Here is a 15,422-nt window from a genome sequence, read left to right on the forward strand (position 1 = left end):
TATTGTGTACACTGTATTTTATTTCCTTGATGTTTTCCCTTTACTTTTAATGCAATCTCAACCAAAATTTATTTGTTTATTCAACCGTCAAGTACACCTTCTCGAAACCTACACAACACATTTTATTATTTAATCATTTCAACCCATATGCTACATAATGTAGATTTTGAAACCTATCCATGGATAACATTCATAAGCACTTTTTACCCCATCAAAAGAATTCAAGGGGTCTCATTTAAAAAAATTCCTGGGTATTTTTTTTTTCGCTTGATAATGCAGTTATTTATACACACTCATTATTCATCACAGTCACTTTTATCATGTATAAAGCACAATCAATATATAAAGCTGTGCACCTCAAAATAAATGTTAACAATAGGTTTTTTAAAAGATTAGAGGAATTGACAGAACAATATTAAAGTTACACATGCATACGTACACAAATAATTGAAATGTATTATACTGTTTCCTCTGATCATTCATTTACTCATTTTTTAAAGATTAAAAAAAAGATATAAAAAATGTTATGAAGTATATACTAGGTACCACACCCTGAAAATAAAACCTGGAAGGTCATGGTTTAGTGAATGAAAAAGACATAGATACCTACAAATCATTTAATAAAATTTTTAGTCAAGTTAAGCAAAACAAAACCATTTATTGTTGTTCATAAGCACTGGCTTCCAGACACCATAAGGTTAATATGATTAGGTACTGCAAAAATAGAGAAAACAAGTAATTCTTTGTGGGGAAGGAAAATAGAGATGAGTTGTAACCAAATTGGTGGTATTTTGAAATTTCAACTAGATATTGAAGGATAAATATACTTATGTAAATATTTATATATTTGTTTATTTTTATTGATTTTAGAGAGGGGGAAGGGAGAGAAATAGAGAGAGGGAGAGAGAGAAACATCAATCATTTACCTTCCGTATGTACTCCAACTGGGTATCAAACCCACAACCTGGGTATGTGCTCTGAGCATGAATTGAACTCACCACCATTAGTGTATGGGACAATGCTACAACCAACTGAGCAACACTGGCCAGGGTTATGCTTTAGTTTTTAAAGAACCGATAGGAAAAGGGGTTTTCCTTATTCTTGGCAGGAAGGGTAAATAAGCATAATAGGCTCAAAAGAGTGTGATATATCAAGAAAACTGAATATTTCTGTGTAGATAGGAAAAAATCTCTAACATAAGGAAATATTTAGCATTATATTGACAGGAACTATAATTTTAAAAATATTAAAATTACATAATCCAGTGCTTTTAAGAATACTTTGTTCCCCTTTACCTATCAAGCTATTGAATATAGGTTTGGGAAATTATATAACTATTGGAATTAAAGCTTTTAAAATAATATTTTAGAATACAACTCTTCTCAAGAAATAGTCTGTCACTTGTCTTGGTCTTTCCTTCATTTCCTCGCATGTTATTTTTATAAGGCACATCATTTTTGCAACTCATCAAGCTTGAAATAATGAATTATCCCAGGTATAATAATATATGTGCTAGAGAATGGAGGAGATGATGAAATCTTAGCTTGATATGATAAGCAAAAGAAACTAAGTTAATTAACTTATCTCTGTAACTCTATATGGTATTAATGACTTCTTAAAACTCAGTGAATTGAGAAGTATGATTCCAAGGAAGAATTTAGATCAATTTAAAATTTGGGCAGTATAAGAGGAAAAATATTCTTTTTTCTCTGTCCTCCTATGTTCTCTGACTGGAATAGTGGAAATTAAACTGCCAAAAAGACAGATTAACAAAAGAAAAATGGTGTGTGTGTGTTTTTTAATACAAGTAGCATGTATACACATGGGAAATGGTCCTTGATGAGTAGTAACTCAAAGAAGTGGTCAGAACTCAGGCTTATATAGCATCTTAACAAAAAGCAAAACATTTGTTCAGAAGTGACAAGACAAAGGAAAAGTGTGGGAGACAAACGGAGGAGTGGTGAAACTGAGGAAAACTAATGGAAGATAAGGGTTGTAAGTGAGCTTTGTTATGTAGATTCCTCTCAGTTCCATCTCTAGGATGATCAATTTAGACTAGTGATGAAGATATTAAGTCTACTTTTAGGCAAATAAAGGACAGAGTGCACCTGCTATTTCTCAAATGTCTTGGACTCAGAATAATCTTTAAGCCAAAATGGTATATTCTGGAGTGGCATATTCTGGTCCTGTATATACTAAACTAGTTGTTGAATAGCATGCTTTCCTTTTTAATTGAAATTTTTATTGAGATAAGCTTAGATTCACATTCAATTATAAAAAGTAATACAGAGAGGTCCCATGTGTACTTTATTTAATTTCCCCCAATTGAAACATTATGTAAAACTATAGTACAATATTAAAACCTGTGTGTATAGTATACAGACATATACGTATATGTACATATATAGACATTATCTTTTTTATTTTTTAATGTTTTATTTATTTTTATAGAGGAAGGACGAGGGATAGAGAGATAGAAGCATTGATAAGAGAGAGACATCAATCGGCTACCTCCTGCACCCCTTGCTGGGGATTGAGCCTGCAAACTAGACATGTATCCTAACTGGGAATTGAACCAGGGACCTCTCAGTTCATGGGTCAACACTCAACCACTGAGCTATACCAGCCGGATTACAACCCCGATATTGACCTTAATACAATCCAACAATCTTATTTATATTTTATGTTTCACTTGTACTCATTTTTGTTTCTGTAGTTATATCTATAAATTTTATCACATGTGTAGATTTCTATATTTACTACCACAGTCAAGATACTGTATAATTCTAATGCCTCAATAATCTGTCATGTTGCCCTTTTATGACCACACCTACTCCTATCCTACTTACCATCCACATACCATCTGTCTTCCATTTGTAAAATTTTATCATTTTAAAATGTTATATAAATAGAACCATAGAGCACATAACCTTTTGGATTATTTATTTATTTTTTTTACATAGCTTATATCCTTGGAGAGTCATTGAAATTGTTCAATATATCAATAGTTCTTTCTTCTTTATTAGTGAGCAGTATGCTATCATATGTACATATAGTATACTTAATCCTTCTGTTGAAGGAGTTAGGATGTTTCTAATTATTGACTAATACAAATAAAACTGATATACATATTCAAGTACAGCTTTTTGTATAAATATAAGCTTTCATTTCTCTGTAATAAATTCCTAAGAATGCAATTTTTGGGTCCTATGGGAGCAGCATGCTTGATTTTATAAGAAACACCAAGCATTTTTCAAGAGTGTCTATACATTCTTACTAGCAATGTATATCAGTGATCCAGTTTTTCTTTGCATACTCGCTAACATATAATTTCATGACTGCTTTTGTTTTAGCCAGTCTTGTAAGTTTTTAAATCATTGCCATTTTAATTTTTCTATGATATTGAACATATTTTTCATGTGCTTGTTCGCCATCTGTATATCTTATTTCTGTGAAATGCCTGCTCACTTTTTTTTTTTTTGGCCTATTTTCTAATTTTGTTTTAACTGCTGAGTTTTGAGAATTCTTTTGTTGATACTAGTATTTGGTTGGATATGGAGATTGCAAATATTTTTTCTGACTGAAGCTTGTCTTTTACTGGCTTTCACAGAACAGAAGTTTTAATTTTGGTGTACCTGTATCACTGAGAAAATATTGTGTGTACATCTGAGTATATGAAATACACACACACACACATATATATATGTCTGTTGTGATTATTATTTTACTTCACTAGGCAGAACTCCTTGAAGACAATTTATCCTATATAATAAAAGGCTAATTGCAAAGTGACTGAATGGGCAGTCGCTATGACATGTACTGACCATGAGGGGACAGACACTCAAAGCAAGAGCTGCCCCTGGTGGTCATTGTGCTCCCACAGGGAGAGCACCACTCAGCCAGGAGCCCATTTGAGTGCAGTGGTGGTGGCAGGAGCCTCTCCCGCCTCCATGGCAACGCTAACGATGTCCAACTGACAGCTTAGGCCCGCTCCCCACATCCAGACTGTGAGAGGGCACAGGCCAGGCTGAGGGACACCCCCTGAGTGCACAAATCTAGTGCACTGGGCCTCTAGTAATTTTAATACTGGGATTATTTAAAGAAATCATTTATCCAGTCAATGTTTATAATTTTTTCTTTGCTCTAGGCATCATGCTAGGCACTGAAGGTAAAAGATCACTGACACAGCTCCTTCCCTAGGCGCTCACAGTTCAGAAACAAAGGTGTTGAGTAGTAGACTCTGGGGAACGTTGACCCAAATTGTGTAACTTTCCTGCTCTCTCTGATAACTGCTCTACATTGTGCAAGTCAGACTCTAGAAACGGCAGGGTGTTAGGTGGAGGAGAAAGTTCTGACATTGCAGACTAATTTGAAGTTAGACACAGTCAGTAAAAATGCCCTCTCCTTCAAAAGAGGGGTTGAGGAAACTTAAAGACATTCCCTAAGAAAGACAGGAATAATGCTGATTTTAAAACCCAAGGTTAAGTACAATAATAGATTATTCTACTTAAGCCAGGAGTAAAATTAGTAGTATAAATGCAGTTTCTTTACAATTGCTGTATATGGCTCACAATAGGACTCTTCAGTTTCTTTGCAGCCAAAGCAAAGAGAGAAATATGATCAGTTACAATTTTATATTTTCCATATATAGCTTTTCCTGGCACTGAGTCCTGAAAGAAATTTCTCCCATGGGTCCTTGTATAAAGAGGTCACTGTGTGAGGTACTGTTTTCAGATACTGTATCTGATATAGCATCCTTCATTTAAACCAAGGGCATAATGCCAAAGCTCAATTCAGCAAGAGATTCAGAGAGGGACAAAAACACAGCGATATAAAAATGTAATATTGTTCTCTGATGATTTGGCTTGATTGAGAGATAAAATTTAAAGTACACAGAAGGATAGATAACCTTCCTAAAGGGAATTCTTCATGAATGTATTTGTTTATTCAAGTCTTGTTGGAAATTCAGCAATAGAAAGTTTGGGGTTATATTTTGTATCATAAATTTGTAGTAAAGATATCTTCATTGGTGATTAGAGATGGAATTATGTGCTCTAGATAGTCAACTAAGCAGAAAGTAAAATAGAGCACTTCTGGAAATTGAGTGGTCTAAACCACTAAAAATTCATTTTAATACTAGAAAAGATGCACTTAGGTACCTGCAGAGTAACCAACTTTCTCTCATAAAAAATTGAATGGTGAATAGAGTGTTGCCCTGAAAATGTTACACCATAGAATATGACTATGATAGTCATGATTTGATTATTTTTCCATTGTGATTAAAAGCAATCACTTACCAGGGTCATCAAAAGTACAATAAAAAACAAAAGAATGAAAATGTCTTCCTTGAAATATCTAATTTGGGGAACTGTGAATTTTCTGGTGAACCATCCAGACTTCTATTAGCAAAACATACCAATAAGTCAATAAATCTCTGGTATATTTTATAGACTTGTTGAATTATTTCTACTTGATTAAAACTGGTCTGATAAGCCAATCCCACTCTCTGACCTGGGACTATCTATAGTTGAGAAATTTGTGCTGTTTTAATCCTCTCTCAATGCACTTGAACTTGTAATTCTCTTCATTTGTCTCTCCTCCCTCCCTCCCTCTCTCCCTCCCTCTCTTCCTCCCTTCCTCCCTCCCTTCTTCCCTCCATCCTTCCCTTTTCCCTTTGTCCCTACTTTTCTCCTTTCTTTCCTCCCTCCCTTTCTTCCTTTTTTTCAAAAACAAAAACAAAACATTAGATATTTTTTATGAGGAGGAGAGTTTTTGTGGTTTGTTCAACCCATTCCCTGAGGGAGACCTCAGAGAGTTTACCATATTGTATGCCTGAGTTACATATATGTCCACATATACTCAGGAATACAATACCTGCGCTCCACACCTTGTTCTGGATCACAGATGACCAAATTGGAGCCACAGAGTTATTGTTATAATGTAGATCCCAAGCCTATTTAACATGCATGTAATTAAGTAGATGTGTACTAAGAACCCTCGGCAATCAAAATGTACATGTACTGAGACTTTAAAAACCATAAATACAACTACAATATATGAAATGGTCCATCCTATATAATAAAGTTAACCTAGATTGACACATTGTGACTTTGGCTTAGTTCACTTGTTGAATGGTTTATCTTTCTAGGCAGCCCCTAAATGTTCCCCATTCAATTTGATATATCAGTGAAATGATTAATTCTTGAAATTCTTCCACCTTTGAATTTACTTGAAAAAAAGTTGAAACACCCAATTTAAGTTTAAGTCTGCCTAAGGTAAATTTTACTAAAAGTAGAGGAGAGATTGTACATTATATAAGTCAAATTAGTGTCATAAATGAGTATTACACTTTAAAACTTTATGAAGACAACTGGTATAATAAGAGGCCAGGCACTCAATTTGGAAATAGTACCTTTATTAAAATTTCGGGGGTGACCACCTACTATCTAGGGACTCATTTTTTAACTATTCTTTGTATTATGTTCCTTATCTGTAAAGTAGAATTCGGTGTCACAAGATTGCTGTGATGATCAACAGAGATAATGGTTAAGTTCCTGTTAAAATATATTGTTTCACAGAAAGTTAAAACAGTGTATATATATATATATATGCAAAAGTAGGTTTACAGTTGTAAGTATGAAAAACACAGAATTTACCTTTGTATTATGTATTCATTAGTTATTGTATTATATATTATATTATTAAATTGCTTTTGTCCCCTCCCCCCCCATATATTTTCCATTAGCTAGACCTCATATTTTCAGACAAAAATCTGAGTTTGCAACATATTTCCCCCCGCTCAAATGTAGTGCTAGGTGACTATTGCAATTTAAGTGGCTACCCTTATGTTTAAGATATATAATTTAATTACAGGTCTATCGATAGACTATGTGGAAAACAAGCTTTATTGGATCAGTTCCGGAAATGGAACCATAAATAGATGCAACCTAGATGGTGGTAATTTAGAAGTAATAGAGTCAATGAAAGAAGAATTAACAAAAGCTACAGCCCTAACCATCATGGGTAAGTACAGTGGTTCTATAGTTAGGATGTTATTATTGATTGGGGGTTGATTAATTATGATCCGTTAAAGGCTGACAAGAGTCACTGCTCCATTAATTCCAGAAGCACATTTAAATTGCACATCTCTATGAGGGTTTTTTTCCTTCTTCTTCTTTTCTTAATGTTAGCGAACAGACTTGTAACATTATACAGATCAGGGACTTTACTATTATTGATTCTTGGCTTACTGTGAATTGTTTTATGATTATTTTTTATGTCCTACTGAAGTGTTTTAAAGTCTAAGGGCCTTGTGTATTTGTCACAATAACAAATGTAGCTTATCTCTACTTATAAAAGATAGTTTGATCCATGCAGATAATTCAAGAGACAAGGCCACAGGGTCCATTGAACAATAATAGAAATTATTCTCCAGCAAATAATTCTTTTCTATATAGACATACCTCAGAGATATTGCAGGATGGGTTCCAAACCACCACAATAAAGCAAATATTGCTAGATAGTGAGTCACACTAATATTTTTTGGGTTTTCTCAATGCATACTAAAGTTATATTTGCACTATACTGTAGTCTATTAAGTGTGTAATAGCATTATGTATAGAAGAGCAATGCATATACCTAAATTAAAAAAAAATACATTATTGTTAAAAAGGCTAACCATCATCTGAGTTCATCAAGAGTTGTGATCATTTTGCTGGTGCAAGGTCTGGCTTCAATGTCAATAGCTGACAACTGGTAAGGGTAGTGGTTGCTGAAGGTCCTGGTGGCTGTAGCAATTTCTAAAAATAGGACTACAATGAACTTTGTCACATCAATTGACTCTTCTCGTCACAGTGATTTTTCTGTAGCATGTGATGCTGTTTGATAGCATTTTACCCATGGTAGAGCATTCACAATTGGAGTTAATTCTCTCAAACTGCTTTACCAACTGCCACTGCTTTATCAACCAAGTTCCCATGATATTCTAAATGCTTTGTTGTCATTTCAACAATCTTCACATTATCTTCACCGGGAATGAGTTCAGCAACAAGACAGCTTCACTTTCTTATCATTTGTATGTTCACTAAAAGAGAAGCACTTTTTGTTTCCCCCAAGAACTTTTCCTTTGATTCACAACTTGGCTGTTTGGTCCAAAACATGAAGCTTTTGGCCTGTCTAGGCATTTTACGTGCCTTTTTCACCAAGCTTAGTCATTCTAGCTTTTGATTTAATTATGTGTGACTCTTCCCTTCTCTTGGACACTTTGAGGCCATTATAGGGTTATAAACTGGCCTAATTTTAATATTATTGTGCCTCAAGAAATACGGAAGTCTAATGAGAGGGAAAATGATGGAGAACAGCCTGCTGCTGGAGCAGTCAGAACATACCCACCATTTATCAATTAAGTTAGCTGTCTTACATGGGTACAGTTCCTGGTTTCCCAAAATGATTACACCATAACAAATATAATAATGAACAGTTTAAAATATTTTGAGAATTACCAAAATATTACTAAGAGCAGTGCCAGAGAGTTTACTGTCTATGTTTTTTGTTGTTGTTTTTTCCCCCTAGGAATTTTATGATTTTGGGTCTTCCATTTAAGTCTTTAATCCAATTTACTTTATTCTTGTATAGGATGTGAAAAAGTGGACTAGTTCCATATTTTTGCATGTATATGTCCAATTTTCCAAAAACCATGTATTAAAGAGACTATCTTTACTCCATTGTATATTCTTGCCTCCTTTGTCATTAATTGACCATATAGGCATGGATTTATTGCTGGGCTCTCTATTCCATTCTGTTAATCTATGTGTCTGTTTTCATGCCACTAGAATGCTGTTTTGATTACTATAGTCTTGTAGTATAATCTGTTTATCAAGTAGCATGATACCTCCAACTTTGTCCTTTCTCAAGATTGCTTGGGCTATCCAGGGCCCTTTGTGGTTCCATATAAAGTTTAGGATTATCTGTTCTAGTTCAGTGAAAAAAATGTCTTTGGTATATTTATAGGAATTGTGTTTAATCTATAGATTGTTTTGGGTAGTATGGATATTTTAATTATATTAATTCTTCCTGGTCAAGATGGTAGAGTAGGTAAACACTGGGCTCATATCCTCCAATGACCATATTAAAATTACAACTAAAATATAGAACAACTACCCTTGAGAACCACCTAAAGACTAGCTGAACAAAACTCAGATAACTAAGGATATAAAGAACAAACCATATTGAGGCTGGTAGGAAGGGCAGAGACACAAAATGGGCAGAGCCCATACCCATGTGTGGGGTTAGGAATTGGGAGGGTATCTCAGCTATAGATATCCCTGAGGAGCAAGGGGTCCTAGCTCCACACTAGACTCCCTAGCCCAGAGCAAGAGTGCAGAGAAGAGAAGTACCCACAACATATGGCTGTGAAAATCAGCAAGGATTCCATGCAGGTGACACTGAGGGCTGCTATAGACACAGGGGTCCTCTTAAAGGGCCTGAGCATAGACTCACTCTCTCATGAATACCAACCCTAGACTCCAGCAAAGAGACAGCAGCACTAGAAGTGCCAGGGACACATGGAGAGGAACTGAATAGTCTAACTGTAGGTGATGACTGGAGGGGCAGCTCTCTCCAGGACTGAAGTGCTGTCAGGTGCCACTGCTCCTTTCTTGGATGCTCCCCACACCCAGCCATCAGGCACAGGTGGAAGTGCAGAAGGCGACATGCTCCAAATGCAGTACTGTCTGTGCTTTACCTTTTCTCCATTGTCTCAAGGAACAGAGTTTAGTACTTTATCAGGATTGATTTGCTCATTGTGTCCAATGGCAGTTGAGGAGGACTCTTAATACCTTTGGCCATGGACTGAATGTTCGTGTTCTCCTGAATTATATGCCAGAGCCCTGAAGGCATGTGGAGGTGGGGGCATTTGGAAGGCTATTAGATTGTGACTGTAGAGCCCACATGGGTTAGTGTCCTTCTAAGAAGAGGCCAGAATGTTAGCCTCTCTCTCTCCGCCATGTGAGGATAGAGCACGGAAGTGATGGCATCATGATCTTTGACTTCCAGGCTCCAGAACTGTGAGAAACCCTTTCTGTGGTGTAGATATGCAATTTTTTGGCATTTTTGTTACAGTAGCCTAAACTAGGACATCTTTCCAGTTATTACATATAAACTGACTAGGTTGTAACTTCGAACATTAAATTATTCCTCATTTAAAAAAAATGACCCTGTCAATTGTCTTTTTTCAACTGTGAGAGTTAGCAAATACAGTAGTTTTTGCTTTTAAATACAGTAGCTTGTAGCTGATAAATTTCATCTACTACTTACTTTCCTTAATTTTTTTCCCTCAGTATTTAGCAACTCCTTTTTTTAAGGAATTATTTTTTTATAAATATACTTCAGGTTCATGAAATAATGATACACTAAAACACTTTTCTTACATGATTTTCAAGTGGCTTGTGCTATAAGATAATGTATAGTCAGCTGTGTTATACTTAATTATTGATTGCCTAGTTTTCAAATATAGTTTATTTGTTTGCTTTTATTCATCTTTTCCATATAACACTGGTATTTTCCTGATCGTTACTATCTGTAGGAGACAGTGAGTTAAATGCAAATTAATCAAGTTGCCATTCAATTTTAGTTGCCTTTGTGAGGAGGAGGAGGTTAAAGCTATTGACTAAAATTAGGGCTTGTGGGGTATGTATGTATTATATTTAGCATATGCTTCTTCTCACTGTCAGCATATTTAGTTTGAGAGCAGACTGTATATATTGTATTCACATTGAAGAGAAAGTTAGAAAAATCAATTCATGGAGCTGAGAGAAAATGTACAAATAAAACAAATGTACTGGCAGAAATAGGTTTATTGGTATTTGGAGAAAATTAAGATGCAATTCAGGAAATTGTAGGATAATGACTTATCTGTGTTTTTTATTGGGGCAAATGGATCATTGATTTAAAATAGAAGTGAGAGTATGGGGATTATTCAAGCAAACTTGAAGAAATATGTATGTCTTTATAGAAAATACCTCTCATTGGTGAATTTAATGTTTGATATCTTATTTATCATAAGTGATCTTGACATAGTACATTAAAATGAGTCATGTAATAATTTATCAAGTTTTGCTAAAGCAAAAGGGTTTGAGCACAGAGCACTACAAAGGGTACAAGCTTAAACTTAAAGCTCTATACTACATGCACATCTTATGAGATGTTTATTCATTGTTCTCTGCCGATCCATTGCATACAGTTACTCTCATTGAAATTCAATTATACATCTACTTTTATTGTTGTACTTTTATGGGGCTAAATGATCTTGAGAAATTACTTTTACCATGATATTTGAATCATGTACATATAGTCTTTATTGTATGATGAAAACATAGACTTTTAGAATTAAATGTAAGCTTTAAAGATTATTAAATTTATCACTTTTATCAATTAAACAAGTATACTTCTATTCCTACTATTCATTAACCAGCTATGGTTATGGTGCAATTACTAGACCTTAGTTTTCTATTCTGCAAAAATATGAGCCTTGACCAAATGAGTTACAAAGCCCTAAAAAACTTGTATGATTTTATCACTAATGTTTTGACTCAAGGATGCAGGAAATAGTCTAAAATAAAGCATCGTCTAAGTTGAAGCAATACAGGAGAGACAAAAATTGTCAATAAAAATAAAGTTCACTTGTGAAGTTATGCTATTCCGAGTTCATATTAATCTGTTTCAGAAGTTTGGCAATATTATTCAATTTTAACATTTAATTAAGAGTTTGGTGGATATTTACAATATACAGTTCCTTAAATTTCTTGTCTTTCGAATGGATTGATACTTTTTATAAATGTCTAAGTATCTATCTCCAACATCCATCTAACCTTAGAATCACTTACAAAAATTGGCTAAATTCTTTTTAAAATAAAAGAAACTTTGTGTTGAGTAACACTCCCTCCACGTTCTGCGTGGAGTAGGGTTCGGTATCTGAAAGTGGAGCCGCACAACAAATGAAAGAAAAAGACACGAGATAATTTTGCAATATTGGGGGACCAGGCGGGCAAGTCCCGAAGGACTTCCTCTTCTGTGTTTAGGTCTCACCAAGCTTTTATTGATCTGGGATGCACTCATAGCATAGCCCTTAGGCAGGTGACCCCATTAACAGGCAGACTAGCCCATCAGCAAGGATTTACATAATAATAAATGGGAATTAAGGGAACTAAGGTGGGGATGCTTCAGCTATTATTACCTAAATTAACTGGGTGGTTCCTAGATTAACTGGGTGGTGCAGTTCTGACCTTTGCTAGGACTTCAAAGGTTACTAGCTTTTGGGGGTCTCTGTTTAAACTCAGCTAGTGAAGACAATGAATGGACTCCAGCACTTTGAGTCACAGGTAAGGCCAAAACAATTATTTAATTATGCATTTTCTATGAATAGTTAAGCTCTCTGCTGAATTTATTTCTTATTAATAGCAGTTTAAATATATTGTACTATTGATTTGTTTTAAGTAGCAAATTGCCAGAGTAAGTTTAATGTGTAAATATTAGAAGTGTTATGCCCAGATTTCAAGATTCCCAAGAAACCACATCAGGGAGCCATCCAATCCGATGCAAAAGCATAAGAATCTGTATTTCAAGCTAACTTGAGCTCTCCATCCACCAGACTCACCGACACATCGGCTAGCCAAGTGGCCAAGAGAGAGCCAACCCCGCCCAGAGACCGGTTATATAGGGGGGGGTCGGAGTAAGGGGAGGAGGAAGGACTGTGCTCTGCCGATTGGCCAGGCGCAAGCCGGGTCCTGTTACACAGGATGTGGTCATATCTATGGCGCTCACTTCCCTTGATTGTCATTGGTTAGTTTAAAGTCCCGGGCGTGGCCAGCAGAAGCCTGGGCTTCCGGGAAGAAGGCCGCACGTGGCCCCAACATGGAGGATACAGGCAAGATGGAGGGCATAGCCCTCACCCTTTCAAGAAGGATATTTAATTTTGTCTACTGTTAGAGTCTATCAAGAAATAAAAAAGGCATTTCATTCTCCTATCAGATATGAACTCAAACCTGTAATGAGTTAACTTCCCTTGATTTGGTTATGCCCACATTTGTTTTAAATCAGTGTTAGCAAAACAATCATTTGCCCTTTAGGGAGCCCTTGAAAAGCTGTAATAAAAGTAACCGGTAAGGACATTTTCTCATCCTTTTCATAGGCTCACTTCACAAATTTGAAATAATCATTATAGTTGCTATGGAGAGTCTAGCACATGGATAGTGTACCCGAGGAAAGCCAAGGCTGTCCGATTAAAATGCTTCCAGAACCATCTGAATATGCATGCGAAGGTCATATTTATTTGCTTAAGAATGGATATACTAGTAGTGTTGCCCTACCTGGTTTGGCTCATTTGTTGGAGCATTGGCCCAAGGACTGAAATATCCCAGGTTCAGTTCTGGTCAAGGGCAAGTACCTCTGTTGCAAGCTTGATTCTCAGTCCAGTTGGGGCGTGTGTGGGAGGCAACCAATCAATGTGTTTCTCTCACATCGATGTTTTTGTCTCCTCTCTGTCTGTCCCTCTCCCTTCCACCCTGTCTAAAAAATCAACGGAGCCCTCGCCAGTTTGGTTCAGGGATAGAGCATCAGCCTGTGAACTGAAGGGTACTGGGCTCAATTCTGGTCTAGGGCACCTACCTCTGTTGCAGTCTCCTCCCCAGTGGCCCGGCCCCAGGCACTGGTCTGGGCTCGTGCAGGAGGCAACCAATCGATGTGTGTCTCTCACACTGATGTTTCTCTCTCTCTGTCTCTCCCCCTCCCACTCTGTCTCAAAATCAATGGGAAAATATCCTCGGGTAAGGATAAGTAAATAAATAAATAATCAATGGAAAAAATATCCTCTAGTGAGGATTAAAAGAAAAAAAAAAGGATCTAGTGTTAATATTGTTGGGGATTAAATGTTTCTAATGTTTCCACTGGAGTTTCTACAACAAAGCTCTTAAAATTGCCTGGTCTCTCTGCTGATGCAAAGAAACTCTAATCTAAAGGTAATAAAAGTATTCTCTATCTACAGTAACACTTAGGCCCTCTCAGCTAATTTCTCAGTTTTATGCATTTTAAAATCTGTATCTGTATTCACTTCAGCAAAATATTATATGGTATAGTGACTAAAGTTAGGATTTATTAAAAATAAGCCATCTCTAGCACTCAGTTTGTATACTTGTTATGAACCTTCAAATATATACATATTAAAAATAATAGAAATTTGAAAAATATGTGTACAATACATAACCCATAAAATTCGCATGCAGAAATCATCAAAAGCCCTTGTCCTACTTCCTAAGATAAATTATTATGGCCAGTTGTCCTGACATCTACGGAGCATTATAAACGTTGGGGAGAGGGTGTGATTCTGGTGCATTTAGTCTTGTTAAGATCCTTACACTGAGCACTTGCAGATTCACTCTGAAATCTAGTCTGAAAGGATCCTCTACCCTAGTCTTCTTATGCCAATGCATAACTTCAAAGTTCTTGACTTCAATAGTCTACCTTATGGAGTCATTTTCTCTGATCTATGCAATGCACGCCCACTTTATACTAGTATGTTGCCAAGTGCAGGGTTTTTGTTTGCTTTTTAAAATCAAAGCTTACTAAATATATCCCTCCCTCTGAATGTGAAAAGGGGCTGAAATGTAGTTGCCAGTTTCCCCTTTATAATCTGAGAGCTCTCCCTTGGATTTGTTGTTTCATTTCCTTTCACAGTCTCGTGAGGTAGTACTGGACATTTCCTATGGGTTACTGCAACAACCCCTTACTTCTGTTCACACTCTGTATCGTCAGTCTCCAAACTATCAGGCCCTGCCATCTTCTGACCTGCTGTAGCATCCCCTACTCAGCTGTAGTATTTTAGATCTGAGATAGCACTCACAACTTACTCTGAAATGCTCATTTTGTCGCCCTTTTCATTCAACAAAAGTTGTATGTCACAGCATTCGTAGTTTCACCTTAGGGTCAATGCGATTTGTTAAAACCCAGTCCTCTGAGATTCAAGTTCAAAGACGTTGATTAAAGTTAAGGGCTGTTTTCATTGCCCAGAAGAGCCTTCGTGTCATAACTATTTTCATTTAATCCTCCTCTACCCCCACTTCGGTCAGTCAGGTGCAAATCCAGGCAAATTGTTCCCCTCTCTCTGATCATGTCTGCTCCTTTCTTTTTTGGGGGGGTGGGGAGGGGCACAGGGAGGGCAAAGGAAAAGGGACAGGCTCTGGCAGCTCCTAAGAGGGAGAGTGAACCATGCCTGCTTATTTCTATTTGTCTCTCTATTTCTTCTTTCTTGACTGCTTTTCATATTTATCAGCTACCCTAAAAGGTGAAATGCCACTCTTCAAGGCCTACTTCAACTTTACCTGTTTGATTTAGAGATTTTTTTTTTCTCCTATGAACTTTCTTTTGTGTTT

At 36.2% G+C, this 15,422-nt stretch overlaps 1 protein-coding gene across 1 annotated transcript in view; it reads left to right on the forward strand.

Annotated features, from left to right (window-relative positions):
* The window catches only part of LRP1B (LDL receptor related protein 1B), a 1,706,338-nt gene that overhangs the window by 1,180,168 nt on the left and 510,748 nt on the right, over positions 1 to 15,422 (forward strand). The window contains exon 32 of the mRNA XM_070423500.1: positions 6,874 to 7,023. Within this exon, the coding sequence (XP_070279601.1) occupies positions 6,874 to 7,023 (150 nt within the window). The remainder of the gene's footprint in view (positions 1 to 6,873; positions 7,024 to 15,422) is intronic.

Source organism: Myotis yumanensis, unplaced genomic scaffold, assembly GCF_028538775.1.
Source record: "Myotis yumanensis isolate MYYU_CA2020_CCGP unplaced genomic scaffold, mMyoYum1.0.hap1 SCAF_8, whole genome shotgun sequence".
Lineage (NCBI taxonomy): Eukaryota > Metazoa > Chordata > Mammalia > Chiroptera > Vespertilionidae > Myotis > Myotis yumanensis.